The sequence below is a fragment of the Myotis daubentonii genome, chromosome 7 (assembly GCF_963259705.1).
Source record: "Myotis daubentonii chromosome 7, mMyoDau2.1, whole genome shotgun sequence".
Taxonomy (NCBI): Eukaryota; Metazoa; Chordata; class Mammalia; order Chiroptera; family Vespertilionidae; genus Myotis; species Myotis daubentonii.
This window is the reverse complement of record NC_081846.1, coordinates 6,660,793-6,678,582: the sequence shown is the minus strand read 5'-3', so window position 1 is coordinate 6,678,582 and position 17,790 is coordinate 6,660,793. Positions and strand designations below refer to the sequence as shown.

Sequence of the window (17,790 nt, the reverse complement as noted above, 5' to 3'; positions counted from 1 at the left end):
TGAAGTGGTTTCCATGGTGAGCTGGGAGGATCAGTATGGCAGGTTATTATCTTGGCTTTGTTCCTACGATTCCGATTTCAAAAGGCTTTCTGCAGTAATAGAGAGGTAATTGGGTCTGCTGCAAATGGGGCAGAGATGGATGCTGGGTTGCCCAAAACAAATGCCTGCTACATTTCTTGATGCCGTGGCACCGTGCTAACTTTTTGTGCACGTATCAGTCGATCTTTCCACAGCCCCATTGGGTTGGTGCTGTGTTATCCTAATTTTACAGATGAAAGACATAGGATAGAGGTTAAGAAACTTGCCCAAAGGTTTACAGACTTGAGTAAACCTGACTTAAGTGTTCACACTCCCCCCACCCCCACCCCAAGAGGACGGGAGAGGGAGAGAGAGAGAAAACAAAACAAAGCATTGATTGGCTGCCTCCTGCACTGCCCTAGGGATTGAGCCTGAAACCCAGGCATGTGCCCTGACTGGGAATCAAACCAGCAGCCTTTCAGCCTTTTGGTGTACGGGACAATGCCTAACCAATCGGCCAGGGCTCAAGTATTCACACTCGTAACCACTGCACGGAGAAACCAATGGTGGGCAAAGTCTACCTGGATTTAAATATTTTCCGTACAGCCCCTTACTACGGGTCTTTCCTTAGGCCTTCCTGTTTAAGCATAAAAAACCCCACCCAAATGTACACCCAAATGTATGCCTTTTAAAACCTAAGCCATGGTTCTCATAGCGTGGTCCCCAAACCAAGAGTACCTGGCATCCCCTGGGAACTTACTAGAAATGCAGATGTTCTCAGCCCCCAACCGAGACCTACTCCCAAGAATCCCTGGGCGTCAGCACAGCGGCCTCTGTTGGGCCCTGTGTCTTCTCCATTGAGCTCTTCTGCTGACGGACCAGTGCCTTAACGTGTCCCTGTCCCCGCGACTGTGCTTGCTGCTGGGGTTCACGGGCGTCAGTGGAGCCCCACTGCTACCGTTTCTCCTGTGTCCTCTGATTTTAAGTTGCTTTCTACTTTCCATTTATCTCCACTTCCCCCTTTTTTCCTTTTCCCCCAGATTTTTCCTGAGCACCCTGTGTTCTGCATGGCCCATTGTGCTAATCTACCTCCTCCTTCTTCTTCTTCTTCTTCCTCTTCTTCCTCTTCTTCTTCTTCTTCTTCTTCTTCTTCTTCTTCTTCTTCTTCTTCTTCTTCTTCTTCTTCTTCTTCTTCTTCTTCTTCTTCTTCTTCTCTCTCTCTCTCTCTCTCTCTCTCTCTCTCTCTCTCTCTCTCTCTCTCTCTCTCTCTGTAGGACAGGCTGGTAGTAACTCCTCGGGGAACTATCACTTTAGGCAGAAAAGTCCTGGGCTCTCCCTGGTGCCAAAAGGAAGACACCTCCACTTACAAGCAATTCCTACAATTCCTAAAAATGTTTTTTAAACTTTCTTTTTTCCTGAGAACAAGAATCATTGGGTTTCTCACTAAACTGAAAGTGCTTTGACGGCAGGCTTCTTGTGTAATTCACACCAGGTACCCACTGCTGTGAAAAGTGAACATCCCCATTGAAAACTGTGGCAGTACACACACACTCTATATTCTCACATCGTTTGTGTACGGGTCCGTGGCATTAGTACATCCACACTGTTGTGCACCCACCACCATTCATCTCCAGAACGCTCTTCACCTTGCAACACAGAAACTCTGCACCCATTTACAACAACTCCCTCCCCCAGCCCTGGGCAGCCCCCCACCCCAGCCCTGGGCAGCCCCCCACCTACCTTCTGCCTCTCTGACTCTGACTGCTCCAGGGGAGGCAGGCAGCATTTGCCTTGTTGTGACTGGCTTGTTTCACTTCACACAATGTCCTCAAGCTTAATCTACGTGGTGGCATGTCAGAATTACGCGCCTTTTTAAGGCTGAATAGTATGCCACTGTGTGTATATACATGCACACACACACACACACACAACATGCTGCTTATTCATTCAGCTGTTCTGGACACATGGTTTGCTTCTGCCTTTGACCATTGTGAATAAGGCTGCTATGAACATGGGTGTACAAGTATCTGTTTGAGGACCCTTGCCCGCTTTTAAAAATATATATTTTTTTATTGATTTCAGACAGGAGGGGAGAAGGAGAGAGAAAAACATCAATGATGAGAGAGAATCATTGATCGGCTGCCTCCTGCACCACCACCCCTACTGGTGATCAAGCCTGTAACCCGGGCATGTGCCCTGATCAGGAATTGAACTGTGACCTCCTGGTTCATAGGTCAACACTCAACCACTGAGCCACACCAGCCAAGCCCATCCCTCACTTTTACACATCACATCAGCACGATTAACCCACGAGTGCTCCCTGTATTTCAGATGAAGACGTAGATGTGGGCGAGGAAGGACACCAGGCAAGGCCCACAGGAGCACATCTCGTGTCTCCACGCCGCGCTGGCCTCTGGCCTTTGGAATGAATGCTCTCAGCCAGCTCACCGCCAGCATATTCTCTGGTCTCTGTTCTGGCTTGTCTGCCGGCCCGCGCCAGCGATCATCTTCACACTCGACTCCGGTTCTCTCCTTCTCTTCTGCGCAGACTTGGAGTCCGGGGACCTTGTCTCGGTTCCTGACTGTTCTGCTCCTCCCTCTGCCTTGATCGGCTGAACTTTGCCAACTGGTCACCTCGGATTCTGACCTGTATACTTTGGATTTCTTCCTCTCCAACTGCTTGAAGGGGCTCATCTCAGCACCAATGATGAGAAAGAAGGAGGATCCATCCTCCTGCCTCTGGCTGGGCATCCGGGTCATGCAGGGACACGGGGCAGGAGCTGCTGGCTGGACTGAGCAGATGGCACCAGCACACACCTCTCTGCCCGAGCCCGTCCATGGGACCCACCCACAAGACCCCGAGAAGAGAGAACAGCTTGAAAACCAGGCGGGCTCCCGCAGACTCTGCTGGCTCGGTCTTTACTCAAAAATCCAAGTGGGAATTAGTCACACAGAAGCTCTAGGGGCATCGCCTGCAGCCTCTGTGATGTGACTCATGATGAGGGTTTGAGAACAGCAGAGTCAGGGGCCCTTCTGTGTCCCCACCTGGCACAGGCCTCTGCCACCCAGCAGGTGGCCTGCAGGCTTCCCACGTGCTGCCTATGGGGTTTTAGCAGCGGCAGCCCCCCGGAGAGGCCTGGGGAGCGCAGCAGCAGCTGTGGGTCTGCAGCAGGCCTTGAGAGGCAGCGGGAGGAAGGGCCCCCCAGCTTCAGGCAGAGCCACTGATCAGAAAGACAGAAACGCGCTGGCCGGCTGCCTCGGACCACAGGGTGGCAGGGGCTCCGAATCACGGTCCACAGGAACTCCGGGCCTGCACGGAAATGGGCCGCCCTTGGAGGACTCCCTCGCCCTTAGCAAGGGAAACAGACAGAAGACCTTCCCCTGGCGCCCGTGCCCGTCAGCACAGTAGACTCGCCTCTCCTTTCACAGACTTCCCACCTGCTTTGCGTCAGGATTTTGAATGCCAGTTTTGTGCCATATCATCACGTCAGCCTCTTTGACAGAAGGATGATGGTCTTGTCAGTGCCCTGACCGGGGATTGAACTCTCAGTCTTGGCATATGGGGATGATGCTCTAATGGACTGAGTTACCTGGCCAGGGCCTACCAGGAGGGATTGCTAGGTCAGGTGGTAGCTCTATTTTTCGAGGAACCTTTGTAATGGGGTGACCCGTGAAGACGACCACCAGGGACTCAGATCAAAATTTAGGAGCCTTTATTAAGCTGGCCAGCGACTACAGTTACAGCACCCTGCCGAAGCAGAGGCTGAACTGCAGTGCCAACTACAGGAGTTACATCGTTTTTATTTGCAAAAACCACACAGTTACAAAACCTTAGTTCCCGACTCAGTACAGTGACTACCTTCCTATCTATGTGTTCTAGGAACAGAGAGCACAGCATGCTGGGAAGGGGCCATGAGACCCTATCTCAAGGCCTGGCCTGATGTCAGCACATTCCTATCTATGTGTTTTAGGAACAGAGAGCACAGCGTGCCCCATCTGGCCGAAGCGCCAGATATGCAGCCCAGCACACCTTCATGCTGTTTCCCACAGCGGCTGCGCCGATTTACATTCCCTCCAGCAGTGTGCCAGGCTCCCGTTTCTTCCCATCCTCCCCAACACTCGTTATTTCTTGTCTTACTGATAGTAGCCATTCTACTAGGTGTGAGGTGGTCTCTCCTTGTAGTTTGCTTTGCATTTCCCTTATAACTAGAGATGTTGAGCATCTTTTCATATATCGGTTGGCCATGTCTATGTCTTCCTTGGACATTTTTCTACTCAGGTTCTCTGCTCTTTTTTTCATTGGGTTGTTTGTATTTTAGTTGTTGAGTTGTATGAGTTCTTTGTATATAGTTTGGCCATTAGCCCCTTGTAGGAGCTGTCATTTGCAAATGTCTTTTCCCTTTTTGTTGGTTGCCTTTTTGCTTTGTAGATGGTTTCTTTGGCTGTGCAGAAGCTGAGCTAATTTCCTGAATTAATATTTTACTCTCTACGTCTTTTTCAAAAACTTTTTCAATTAAGTTATTTTACAATAAGTAGTCTACCTTGGCGATGACTGTTTACAAATGTATTTGAACATCACAAAATTTGCATTTCGTAGTAAAAGACACAAATGTAGCTAAAACCTTTCACTAACGTATAGTGTATTACTTAAATTAAAAAGTATTTATTCAAAAATACTTATAGACTACCTCTGCTTACAAGGCCTGTACCAGGGTTAGGCATTAAAATTAACCAAGACCCTCTTACAGCCCTGCCTTTGAAGAGCTACAACCCTTTGGTGGAAATGGACATAAAAGCAGAAAACGGACAGGGAAGACCCCAAGCAATGATTACATCCATCGTTCTTTACCATTAGAATAATTATCTGGATTTCAGAATTCATTATCTGAAAGTATTAATATGCCTTCTAAAGCCTCTTAAATGCTACTTCCCTTGAAACAAATTTCTATTGTGCACTTCACCCCAAAGAGGACACTCTGGCTTTAACTAAAATTTTAAAATAGAGGAATACTGCCTTTTTTTCCTCCCAGCTTTATTGAGATATAGTTGACATATAATATTGTATGAGTTTAAGGTATAAAACATGTTGATTTGAAAAAAAATATTGCTTTTATAAAACACAGAGCACCACTAGGTAATATAATTATATATGATAAAATAAAACATAATATAATGAAGCTAACCCAAACTTTTGTGATCTCTTGCTGTTATTTTTCAGAATTGTTTATCTATCGTGGAGACAAAGAGCAATGTTATAATGATATTTTGTTTTATTGAAGGAAGTCCAATTATTTTTCCCTTGACACCTATATTTTTTTCAACCTGTCGCTGCTCTTCCTTCTTTAAATAAAACCCTTCATTCTGGAAGTCTTTGTCCTTTACTTATATATTCCCATTACTTTCTTACATTATTCCAGAGAAATGTCAAATCTGAGATTCAATAATTTAAACATTGGACAGTTCTGAAGTTAAAAATATATTAGCTTATTCAGCAAGTGTACATAGTGCTTTATATTTAAAAGGTATTCTTGGTCCTTGTGAATACTGTCTCTACAAGAAAACCAACATATAATCCAAAATATTAATGGGGGTGGGGGCTGGTTTTAATAGTGAGACAGCACAACCAAAAATCTAAATTGTAAGGCTGAGGTTCTGTTGCCTTTCATTTTGCAGCAAAGGAGACTGAACTGGTGAAAAAAAGGTAATCAGGTTGAAAAACCCTTATTTTGTTTTTGATGATCTATTCTCTGTTTCCTTGGAAACAGAGCTGGCAGGCACAGAATTGCTGGCATTATTTTCTTTCTTTCTTTCTTCTTCTTCTTCTTTTTTTTTTTTTTTTAGCTTTGAAGCATCAAAGAAAAGGTGAGGTTTTATGACTATAATCTGTAGACTCTGACTTATTTTTAAATAAATTAAAAACAAATATTTATTCAATGCTTATTCATATAAGGCAGTAGGAGGTAAAACCAACAAATTTAAGAAAGGGCTTTAAACCAATTGATTGAAATAAATTTTAGTTTCTAATAGCCAATCTATTATATATTTATAGGGTTTTTTTTTAAGAAAAAAAATGAAGTTTGTTTTAAAAACTCTAGTGTGAGGGTAGTACATTGTGACCGGTATAGTTGAGTAAAATTAATTTTAGAAAACAGCTAGATTCCCACACTAGATGGTACAATTGCTTCTTTCTCTGTACAAAAACCAGGTAAGCCCTGGCCCGGTTGGGCATCACCCCATGCACAGAGAGGTCTCTGGTTCGATTCTTGTCAGGGCACATGCCCAGGTTGCAGGCTCGATCCCCAGGAGGGGTGTGCAGGAGGCAGCCAATTGATGGTTCTCTCTGACGGATGTTTCTTTCTCTCTCTCCCTCAACCCTCCACTCTCTCTAAGATCAATAAAAACATGTTGCTGTTTTTTAAATAGGTAATATGAAGGAGGTTACCACGTGTGGAAAAGTCAGTCTTTGCCTCCAGTCAATAAAGCAAGCAAACAAAAGCCAGTCAGAGAAAGACAAGTATCACATGACCGCACTTATATGTGCAATCTAATGAACAAAATGAACTGACGAACCAAATAGAACCAGATGCATAGAAGCATGCAACAGACTGATGAATTTCAGGGGAGAGGGAGAGGGAAGAGATTAACCAATGAACTTCCATGCGTATTTGCAGAGCCCATGAACACGGACAATAGTGCAGTGAAGGTCTGCGGAGGGGGCAGGAGCAGGGTGGAGGAGGTCAATGGTTGGGGAAAAAGGACGTTTGTAATATTTTCAACAATAAATATAATTTTTTTTAAAAAAAAAAGCTAATGGGACTTAAACAAACCTAACAGGTTTTCCGAAAAACTGTTACATTAATGCAGTTACTAAGTATTTCAGTGGAGGGGTGATTATCAAATGATTACATGGCCTTCTCCATTATGACAGGCGGCATTAATTTAAGCTTTAAAAGCCACGCCTGTAGGAACCCTGACTGCGATGAGAAGGCAAAAGCTACAGGTGGCAGTTGCAGGGGGCAGTTTTCTTTTTAAAAAATTAGTAAGACCTGAGCATACGTACATGCTTCAGGGGAGCAGGGACAGAGTGGGAGAGCACACGCAGAGGGATGCGCTCCTGATGTCCTCTCAGAACAGCAGGTCCCAATGGTGCCAGGCATTGCTCTCGGCGCTTTAGATGTTCCGACTGAATTAGGATGGATGGAGATGAGAAACTTGGCAATTAAGAGTTGAAGGAGCCCTAGCTGGTTTGGCTCGGTAAATAGAGCGTCATCCTGTGGACTGAAGGGTCCCAGGTTTGATTCCGTTCAAGGGCACATGCCTGGGTTGTGGGCTCGATCCCCAGTAGGGGGCATGCAGGAGGCAGCCAATCAATGATCCTCTCTCATCATTGATGTTTCTCTCTTTCCCTCTCCCTTCCTCTCTGAAATCAATAAAAATACGTTAAAAAAAAAAAAAGTTGAAGGAATGTGCACCCGAAAATCAAAATCTCTGTGGCATGAATATGAAGCTAGAAGGATGTACTAATAATCTGCTAACAGAAAAAGAAGAGGCAGTGTAGGGAGCTTCGTAAAAGAGGTGGTCTGGAGAGTAGTAAAGTTGACCAGAAACACACATATATTTCTGAACAGTAACTCAAATATTTTTGTCTTTTTCTCCAGCAGAGCTCAGGGACATGCGTGTCAGGGCTCAGAGCCAGGCCGCATTCACCTGAGGCTGGAAGTTGGTGAGCAGAGTGAGTGGGATGGAAAGGCACCCATTCAGGAAGTTGACAGCACTCGCAGCTGTTGGCAAGGGATGCTCAGCAGGGTTAGTTTCGATATGAAAGGAAGTGGAGCCAGGAGGGGAGAATGCTGGGTAGGAAAAGGAAAGTTAAAAGGTAGGTACACAAAGATGACAAACATGAAGAATCCAATGACTCTCCTGCTCCTGTTGCGGGTGGGGGGGGGGTAGTGGGGGGGGGCGATGAAGGCAGCAGGTGGCCACACTCATGAAAGCTCCCAGAAGAGCAAGCTCTGTCGTCAGGTTCGGGGTTCCTCCATGTGGCCGAGTCCTCAGACAGGGAGGCCCTTGTCCCTCAGGGTAGTCCACGGACCAGATCCCGGCATCACTTAGGAGCTTGTCAGAAAGGCAGGGCCCCACTCCGGCAGGACTGAACCGGAATCTGCTCGCACACAGAACCTCCACTTGATTCCGGGGCGCGTGAAGTTTAAGCAGCACTGAGGTGAGAGCGATCGAGTCACCCTCACCCTCGGCTTATGTGTGCTGGTCATGACACGCCAGGAGAAACACGGGCGGACATTCTGTGATGTTCTCAAGTGTCCAGACGCAATGCATGCCTTTTCCTAATGTAAAACTTAACCCCTTCCCCAAATGATCTGTCGTCCCTGCCTCCCCCCCCCCCCCAATCCCACCCCACATCCTAGGTGCTCTCAAATCTGAATATCAGGGTGTTGTATAAGATAAACTATAAGCTTTTAGTTTTTAAAATTCTTTGATTTTATGTGTCATAAAATAGCCCAACTTCCTCTGCACAGAAAAAAAGTAACAGGGAATCAGCCCGAGGGAAATGCAATTCAGTCAGCGCCTAAAATAATCCTAAGAAGAATTTTGCAGTGACACACACACACACACACACACACACACACACACTAGCTGCTCTGGGTCAGCTTTAAAGAGTGAGTGATATTGTGGTGGTTTGTTTTTTTCTCCTAACATCCCAGTGTTTTGACGCTGCTCTCCACGATTATGGATGGTGTTTGAGCTGCTGTTACCCCCTCCTTTGTGCAAAGCCAAACCGCAATTCTTCAAAATGAATGAAGTCACACAATGAAGGAAGTCTGAGCAGGTGCTTGAGCTCCACTGCCTCCCTCCGTGAACGTGCATCCAACCTCCCAGGAGGCGGAGGTGCTGGGGGCCAGGCGGTCAGCGTCCAGCTGGTCCCGCAGACACCTGTTGGGGCGCCTCGGGCTCAGGGACGTTTTGGTTACACTGTTTCCAGGTTCGCGGCGGTTTCTGTGATGCAGTTTGCCCTCTCATACCAAGAACTGAAAGTTGGGGACCTGCTGGTGGCTTTTCATAAGCCGCTGCTTTTGTGCGCTGTTCCCTGCCGGGCGGTCCAAGAGCGGAAAAGCCATCTGTTTGGGCCTCCGCTACGGGGTCCCGGGAGCTGCGAAGGTGCCGGGGCCGCGGGGAGCACCCACATCGCGGAGGCCAGAGGCGTTTCAAAAAATAAAATTAAAAGAACGAGAAGGGTTTTTCATGTGCGCAGGGAGAGGTGTTTCAACGTTTCGGCTCTGAGGTCCCCCTCCCCTCGACGGTCAGCTCAGCATCAGCGACGCTTCTGGTTCTCCAGGCTCACCCACCCCAGCCCTCCCCTCCCCCCGATCGCCCCTCTCCATCACCCCCTCCCCCCTTTCCCAGGTCCCCCTCCAGCCCGCCTCTCCCTGCCCTTCCCAGCCCCCCGCTGCCTCTCCCTCTCCTCGCCCCTCCCCTCTCCCCCTTTTCCCCGGAGCCCAGCCCGCCCCGCCGCCCGCGCGCTCTCCCGCCGCGCTCAGATTTGCGCTCCAGCTGCAATCTCCACCTCCTCTCCCAGGCGGCGCCGGGCGGCGGGCGCGGCGCGCAGGCGCACTGGGGGCGGCGCGGGCCGGCGGGGCGTCCGCGCAGGCGCGCGCGGCGCGGGCTGGGCTCGGCTCCGGCGGAGCGTCCAGGCATCCGGGGCGCGCGCGGTCCGGGCTGGGTTCCCCGCGGCGGCACGGGCGGCACGGGCGCCGGCACCATGTTCCTGCACTCCGTCAACCTCGGGAACTTGGCGTTTTACGCCTTCATGGTCGGCATGGCCACCCTGGGGCTGTGGGACGTCTTCTTCGGCTTCGAGGAGAACAAGTGCAGCATGAGCTACATGTTCGAGTACCCGGAGTTCCAGGTGAGGCGCCGCCCTCGCACCTGGGCGCGCCCGCCCGGCGCGTCCCCGGGTTTCCTCTGCCCGGGCTCCCCGCGACTCTGCGCCCCCCCTCCCTACCCGGCCTCTGCCTTGTCCGCCCCGGAGACGGCGGGACCCCCTCGCTTCCCTCGCCTGCCCTTTGTGTCCTTTCTCCACGATGGGTGTTTCCTAGGTTCCCCGAGCATCCTCGCTGCCCCGCGCGGAACTGCTCCCCTGCCCCCGTGCCCTCTTCCAGATCCCAGATGCCATGCACGGGCTTCACCGGCGGGTCCGGCCCACCCCCCGCCATTCTCAGCCCCTCTCCCTGCGTCCCAACCGCGTCTCCCCCGCGTTCCTGCCCCCACAGGTGCCCGGACCCGCCTTTGCTCCCGCGCGCCTACATGGTGCCCCGCGCGCCCAGGGGTGTGCGTGGCAGCTCGCGCTTTTCTGGAAGGGACCGCGCTCCTGCAGGGCGGGCAGTGGCTGCACAGTTCCCGGGGCGGCCTCGGGGGCTCCGGGTTCGCCTCTGGGTGCAAGGCTCACCCGACGAGCACCTGCACGGGTAACTGTCGAGGTTCCCGCCTGCGCGGGTTTTGCGGAGCCTCCTGCCCTGCGGGTCTGTGCGTGTGCATGCACGCCTGCGTTCATGCGTGCCGCCTCTTACCGATGGCGTTCCAGATCTCTCATGTTTGTTTGTTTCTCTCTCTCACCGTGTTTGCTCTTTAAGAGAGATGGGCCCTTCTCTCCCTCTCCCTCCGCCCCCACCTCTTCCGTTCCGCTTTGAACATTTTCAGCCTCGATCGCTTAGCAGTTCAGCACGGGAGACTGGGGAATTTCACTCATGAGCTTCTGTCAGAGGCTGTGACTGATGACAGAACTGCCCGAAGACATTCCCCCACGAGTGATTCTTTTATTTCTAAACGCGTCTCCTAATTAAGGAATACATAATAGCCTCCTCCTCGAAGATGTGTGTGTGTGTGTGTGTGTGTGTGTGTGTGTGTGTATATATATATATAATATATAATACATATTGATAAAATGCATTGGTAGCATACTTTTAAAACCATAGCAGATATTTTTTTTTCTTTAAGACGAAGTATGCCGATCCGTGGTTGCTTCTGTGCACAGATCATTATGGAGGAGATATTTGATTATGCTGCTATTATTCAGATGTTAAAACTGCTTAAGGTTTCAACTGCTGGCGAGCTTCCTTTCCCATGGGCAAAGTTCTAGTTTAGATTTCATTTGTTTTGAGATTCTTACCTTCGTTCTGCATCCGTGCTTATAAGGGGGTGTGATATCAGATGCTACTGAAGGAAATTATAGCGTTACTGTTGTCTCTTAATTTCTAAGCGAATATGCTGGTTTATTTTTTATCAGAGCCTGTATATAGTTCAGTAGTTGGGCTTCTAGTTTAGATTTTTTTAAAGTGAAGATAGAACCCTCATAATCGCCTTTGATTTTTATGTGGTTTAATAAGTAGGAAACTCCCAATAGATTGAAGTAGGTCAACTTAGGTTTGTACTGCCTTGAAGAGTTTGGTTAAAATAAAAGTATTGTGAAGCAGTGTGCTAATTCCCATTTATTTTTAGATTGCCCACAATTACTGAAGCTATTTTAATGTTTACAGTAGTAGAATTGCTTAGTGTTGGGAACAAAGCATATGGACCTCACAGTTGTATTTCGTGCCTCGTAAAATTGACTGGCAAGACACGAAAACTAGTGTGGCTGATGCAAAAGAGCTGCTTGGCTTTCTTTCTGTTATTGTGTCTGTATTTACTTATTTTGATTCAAATCGCCCTTTCGAGGTTTTACATTCTGTTAATGATGCTAATTATAGTGGCAGGAGTTTTGGATCCACATTTTTTGGGTAGAGTTTTATTTTTATTATGTAAGAAGCAGCATTAATTCTCTACAGTGCTATTTATATTTGCACCTTAGTCCCTTTGTTGTGCACACCAGGTTGGGCTATTTTACAAATAAGTTAAAACCTGCCTGTAGAAATGAATCCTTTTGAGTACAGTGAGATTTCTGGTTAACTGAGGTCATTCCATTAAGAGACATATGTTTTTTAATGAATAAACGTGTTCTAAACTTATTTTATATGTTGCTTGCTTTTCATTATATTTTACAGCAAACGCTCTAATCGTTCACAAATTGCTATACCTTCGATGAGATGTCCTAATTGTTGGTTTTCTTCTCTTTCTTCATGCCTTTCTTCCTCTTTCATTGCCTTTTGCATATTCTTTAGCAAATCATTTATTGAATGACTGTGTCAGGTATATTCTAGATACTGGGTATAATTACATGAATCAGACCTTGGTGCCTTTAATTTATTCTTTATAATACAATGGGGGAAAGCAGGAATGTAATGGATAGTTGAAATGTGCTACATGTTATAATTTCACAGTAAGAGCGTGTGTCCAGGGCTCTTCAGAGGGGAGCATTCAGGTTCATCTTGGTAGTCAAAGGCCACAGAAAAGAGGAAGTGAATTGGGCCATGGAAGGTACATAGTTCATAAGGTGCAGAAACGAAAATCGCGGGAGTAAAGAAGAGTGTTTGTGAATAAACAAGGCCCCAGGAGACACTGCCTAAGCAGTATGTGTCGTGTGTTACCATTTATGTAAAAAGGAGAAAAACCCATGAACATGTTTTCTTGTATGTACATGTGTAAAATATTCCTGGAAACACAAACTGAAAACATTAGTTGCCTTCCTGGTAGGAAACTGAAGGCTAAAGGACCATGGGTATGAGAGAGCCTATTCAATGTATAACCTATTGAATCTTGAATTTTGAAACATATTAAAAATATATTTTAAAACCTGGCATATCGCCCTAGCTGGTTTGGCTCAGTAGATAGAGCATCGGCCTGTGGACTGAAGGGTCCTGGGCTCCATTCTGGTCAGGGGCATGTATCTTGGTTGCAGGTTCCCTGGCCCTGGTTGGGGAGCATGTAGGAGGCAACCAATCAATGTGTCTCCCTTACATCAATGTTTCTCTCTGTCTCTCCCTCTCCTTCCTCTCTCTCTAAAAATCAATGGAAAAATATCCTCGGGTGAGGTTTAACAACAACCACCAACAAACCTGGCATATCTATCTATATATATAAAAAGCTAGCGACCGGAATCCCGTAATGACCAGAATGACCGGTCACTATGATACCCACTGCAGCCAGCAAACTGTCCCTTCCCCTAGCAGGCCCTGCCCCTGATCGCCCCTCCCACCCCAATAGGGGGAGGGCCTGCTGGCCAACTTCCCATCTCCTCCTCCCAACAGGCCCGGCCCAATCCACCCCGGCCAGACCCCACTTGTGCATGAATCCGTGCACTGGGCCTCTAGTGTAAGTTATAAGAAACTAGAGGCCCGATGCACGGAATTCGTGCAAGGGTAGGCCTCCCTTCCCCTGGCTGCTGGCTTTGCAGCCCCAGCTGCCAGCTTCATGGCCCAGGCTTCGCGGCCCCACCCCCCTGCCTTGGCCTGGCGCTGCCCATGTCTGCCACCACACCTTCCCCGGTTCCATGGAGTTCCCTTCCTCCCTCCCCCCACCCCCACCCCCGATCAGTTGCCCTGCAGAGGGTGGCCTTGGCCTCCCTCTTTGGGCAGTTGCGGAGCCCTCTCCTCCCCCTCCTGAGTGATTGCCCCGCCGGCCAGTGACCTGGGCCCACCTCTGTGGGGCGATCACGGGGTGATGGCGGGGCCCCCAGACCAGTCTGCCTTGGCTGGCCTGGCTCCAGTGCATGTCATAGCTTGGTCGTCCAGGCGGTCCTTCTGCTGTTGGGCCGTTTGGTCGATTTGCATATTACCCTTTTATTATTATAGATTAGATAAGAATAGCTAGGGCCAGGTTTCAATGGCCTCTTTCTTAAGCCTTTATCATCTCTGTATGCAGTGAAGAAACACACAGATGTATGTTTTAACAAGGTATTTCCTTGACAGCAGTGTGGACTGTGGAGTGTGGCAAGCAGATCATGACAGAGAGAGTCGCCTGAGAGAGTCCGCTGCCCCTGGGTCTTTTTTATCAGCTGGAGTCCTCTGGGGCCCTCTTACCAGTGAGGTGGGCAAAGGGCTGAGGGCCAGCTCTTTGTAAGAGCTTAAAAGCTGCATTCATTTGAATCAAGATCATTTTTTTTTTCTTTTTGGTTAATTGTGGAACTTATTTATTTTTTTTTGCAGTTTTAAATCACAATTAAAAGAGATATAACCTAACCTAAAGACTTTAGTTTCTTAAATCAGTATTTTTCTAGCCCTTGGAAATTTTGCAGAACCTTTGTCTTTGGAAAGGGGCCTGGATTAGAGATAAGAACTTGCACTAAGGCAGAGTCAAGGGAGGATGGAAGCAGGGCGGCGTTGTGGAGATACTCCTTACGGGAAAAGCAATCAGTCTTCATTAGAGGCCTTTTTCGGGGGTAGGGGTGCTCATTGAATATACGCTCTATAAAACAATCAGTTTAACGTAGATTGGAGTCCTGTTGCTATACATGTTTTCAAATCTCTCTTCTGTTTCTTTTTTGTCACCATCTTTTTTGTATACCTGCTCCTTTCCTGTCCTCAATCTGGTCAGTACCCCTCCCATTTTTTCCTGCCCCTCACTCCCAACTTGAACTCTGTCTGAAAATGCAGTTTTGTCATTTGCCTACAACTCCCATTTTTTTGTTGTTGTTCTATCTCCTTTTTTCCATTTCTACTTTTTGCTACTCCATATTGGATGCATTCGTATTTTTTTAAAATATACTCTTTCTCACTACAAAATTGCTTTCATAATAATATATTATGAAATATATCAAATATAGTCTCCTGCTTGTTTATCTGTCTCCAGGGAATTAAATATTTCTTTTGTATATTTGATAGCTTTCTGAGTTAAATTCCAACTAGTTAAAAACTTTGGTTAGCCCAGCAAGCATGGCTCAGTGGTTGAGCACTGACCTATGAACCAGGAGGTCACAGTTTGATTATGTCAGGGCACATACCTGGGTTTTGTTCTCGGTCCCCAGTGTGGGGCATGCAGGAGGCAGCTGATTAATGATTCTCTCTCATCATTGATGTTTCTATCTCTCTCCCTCTCTGAAATCAATAAAAAAATATTTTTAAAAAACCCCACAACACACAAAAAAACTTTGTTTAGCTACTGACCTAAAAAGAATAATGGTCTCATATGCCCATACTACTATTCTATCAAGTGGTTCACTAAGTTGGGAGGGGTCTCTCACGTTTTCTTTTTGCTTAATTTGTACCTAAAGAAAAAGTACATTATGCCATTTTTTATTACGTACAGTGTGTAGTCAGTATCAGAACTAATTTGAGTTAAAGTACATGTACATATATAAAGCATGTACTTTTATATGGGGTTTGTACTTCTATATTTTGAATATGTGAGGAGATAAAAAGTTGCTAGTATCTTATCCAGTAAGCTCACTCTCTCTAAAGATGTTTTCATGATGTTGTTGGCACAGGGTGTGTATGGTAATATCCTCAAAGGACTCTTCAGGAGTGTGTGTGAATAATCAGAATTCTAGTTTTTTACAGCAGTCATTATCCTTTAGTTTTAAAAATCCATTCAGTAGTTGAAGTTTTTATCAAGCATATGTGTAGCATTGCTAGATCATTAAATCTATTTTTGTCACCTACATAAAGTCTAGTGTTCAAAGTAAATGGTTTCGTTTCTAATGGTTTCTTTCCTTGAAAAAAGGAGCAGAAGAAGAGTTTACACTTTACTACCACTTTTATAGGTGCCTGGCTCTGGGGGATGACATTAAGACCTACTTTATATTTTGTGGGGGGAAATGTTATGTGAATTACTGGCTCATTTGGTATGCGATCATATGAGCTGCAGAGTAGGTCAGCGCTTGCTGACGACCCATGCACCTGGCTTGCGAAAACCGAAACCGATGCTAATTCATTGGAATGTTTATGGTGCGAGGAGAGTACGTGTCTTGACCGAGACATAGCTGTAAGGTTCAGATTAATTTGTTAAGCACATGGCAGATCAAAGCATATGAAGTGGAGAGGTCAGGAAGCTGCGCTATATAAAACAGACTTGCTTTCTGTGGAATGGTGTAACAGCCAGAATATGTAGTCGGGCCGGAGTAAAAGGGGAGACATCACAATACAGTTTAAAGTAGCGAAAGAGAATTGATTTGGCAATGGGAGGCTTTCATCATTTCTAAGTTTAAGAATAATTGACACTGATACTAAATTAAATGCATTTTCAACTATGTTAACCTGTAACTTGCTGACATCTACCAGTGTTTTTCTGTTGTCAGTGGCTATTTTGAGTAATTTATCTTCATTAGAATTTAAGATAGTCCTACTTTATGATTTCCCGAAGACCACATGGCTCAGAACCCACATAATTCAAGACTAATTCTCCATATGAATAAACTAAAGTTTGTCATGTGCATTAAGTTCAGTTTTATCATCAGTAATATTTTTATATTGCACTATTTGTGTAATTCAGAATTGGGTATGGTGTGGCTGAATTGTTTAATAAAGTTGGCTTTAAAGTAAAATTGCATTTTTCATTTCATTTATTTGTTATTTTTGCTGTAGAAAATAGAACTTCCAAAGAAACTGGCAAAACGCTACCCTTCGTATGAATTATATCTTTATGGAGAAGGATCCTACGCTGAAGAACACAAAATCCTCCCTTTAACGGGAATCCCCGTTCTCTTTCTTCCCGGGAATGCTGGAAGTTATAAGCAGGGTAAGTCTCGGAAGTCAATTTTGACAGCTATGACATGCAGTTGAAGAGTGAACAGATACAAATTCTGTTCAAGTCCTCTGCTGGGCATCCTGGAAACACAAAAGTAGGACATTTTGTCTAGAAAAACAGATGTGAGAAATACATAGAAAAGAATGTTGACGACCACTCTGCAAAACGTAAGAAGGAGAAAAAGAGGATGGAGTGGGTGGGATAAATCGATGATACCGGGATTCAGGAATTAGCAGAAGAAAGAAGCTTGCATTGGGCATGGAGGGTGCAGAGCACAGAACCGGAAGCATTGGCTAGCAAAGTAAACCTGGTTTCTGTGATGTTGAACAAGAGAGGAGACGGGTTTCTTCCTCTCAGAGCTTTAAGTTACAGAGCTCTAGCTTCTGGTCAGTATGGCCTAGTAGGTAAATGATGGGCTTGCCTCCTCTCATGGCCACATCAGAATTACAGCTGAATTATAGAACCACCACCCTTGGAGCCACCTGAAGACTAGCTGAACAGAACTCCTAGGACCAGGATGTAAAGAAGAAGCCACATTGAGACTGGTAGAAGGGGCAGAGATTCGAAAGGGGCTGGTCCCACACCCATGTGTGGCAGTTAAGAATGAGGAGGAATAGCTCAGCTGCAGATGTCCCCCCTGAGGAGGAGCAGGGGGTCCCAGCCCCCCTCCAGGCTGCCCTGCCTGGAGCACCAGTGCCATGAAGAGTCCCCACAGTCCCTCGCTGTGAAAATCATCAGGGACTCAGTTCAGGGGAGACGGAAGGCTGCTGTAGACGCAGGCGTCCTCTTCAAGGGCCTGAGCACGGTTTCACTCACACTCGCCTTAAGCTCCACAGAAGAGACAGAAGCTAGAAAAACTCCAAAACCGTTACTGTAGCACAAAAATCCTTGTTTAATGTGCCCTTTACCCCTTCCCTGTGCAGTGCGCTCCATCGGCTCCATTGCACTGAGGAAAGCAGAAGACATCGACTTCAAGTACCACTTCGACTTCTTTAGTGTGAACTTCAATGAAGAGCTGGTGGCGCTGTATGGGGGAAGCCTGCAGAAGCAGACCAAGTTCGTGCATGAGTGCATTAAAGCAATTCTCAAACTCTACAAGGTAAGAGAGAAGCTCGCAAGTCAGTCCTGATCAGCCTGCTAGCA

General features: G+C 46.8%; 1 protein-coding gene across 2 annotated transcripts in view; it reads left to right on the top strand.

Moving 5' to 3' along the window:
* Positions 1 to 9,661: 9,661 nt before the first annotated feature.
* Positions 9,662 to 17,790, top strand: part of PGAP1 (post-GPI attachment to proteins inositol deacylase 1) — a 54,623-nt gene continuing 46,494 nt past the window's right edge. Inside the window, exons 1-3 of one of the 2 annotated variants that reach the window (XM_059702642.1) lie at positions 9,662 to 9,940; positions 16,485 to 16,638; positions 17,571 to 17,746. In XM_059702642.1, coding sequence (XP_059558625.1) covers positions 9,794 to 9,940; positions 16,485 to 16,638; positions 17,571 to 17,746 — 477 coding nt within the window. In that variant the 5' untranslated portion in view covers positions 9,662 to 9,793. Of the gene's footprint in view, positions 9,941 to 16,484; positions 16,639 to 16,674; positions 16,815 to 17,570; positions 17,747 to 17,790 lie in introns of those variants that run through there. The other variant, XM_059702643.1, reaches the window with a different exon arrangement.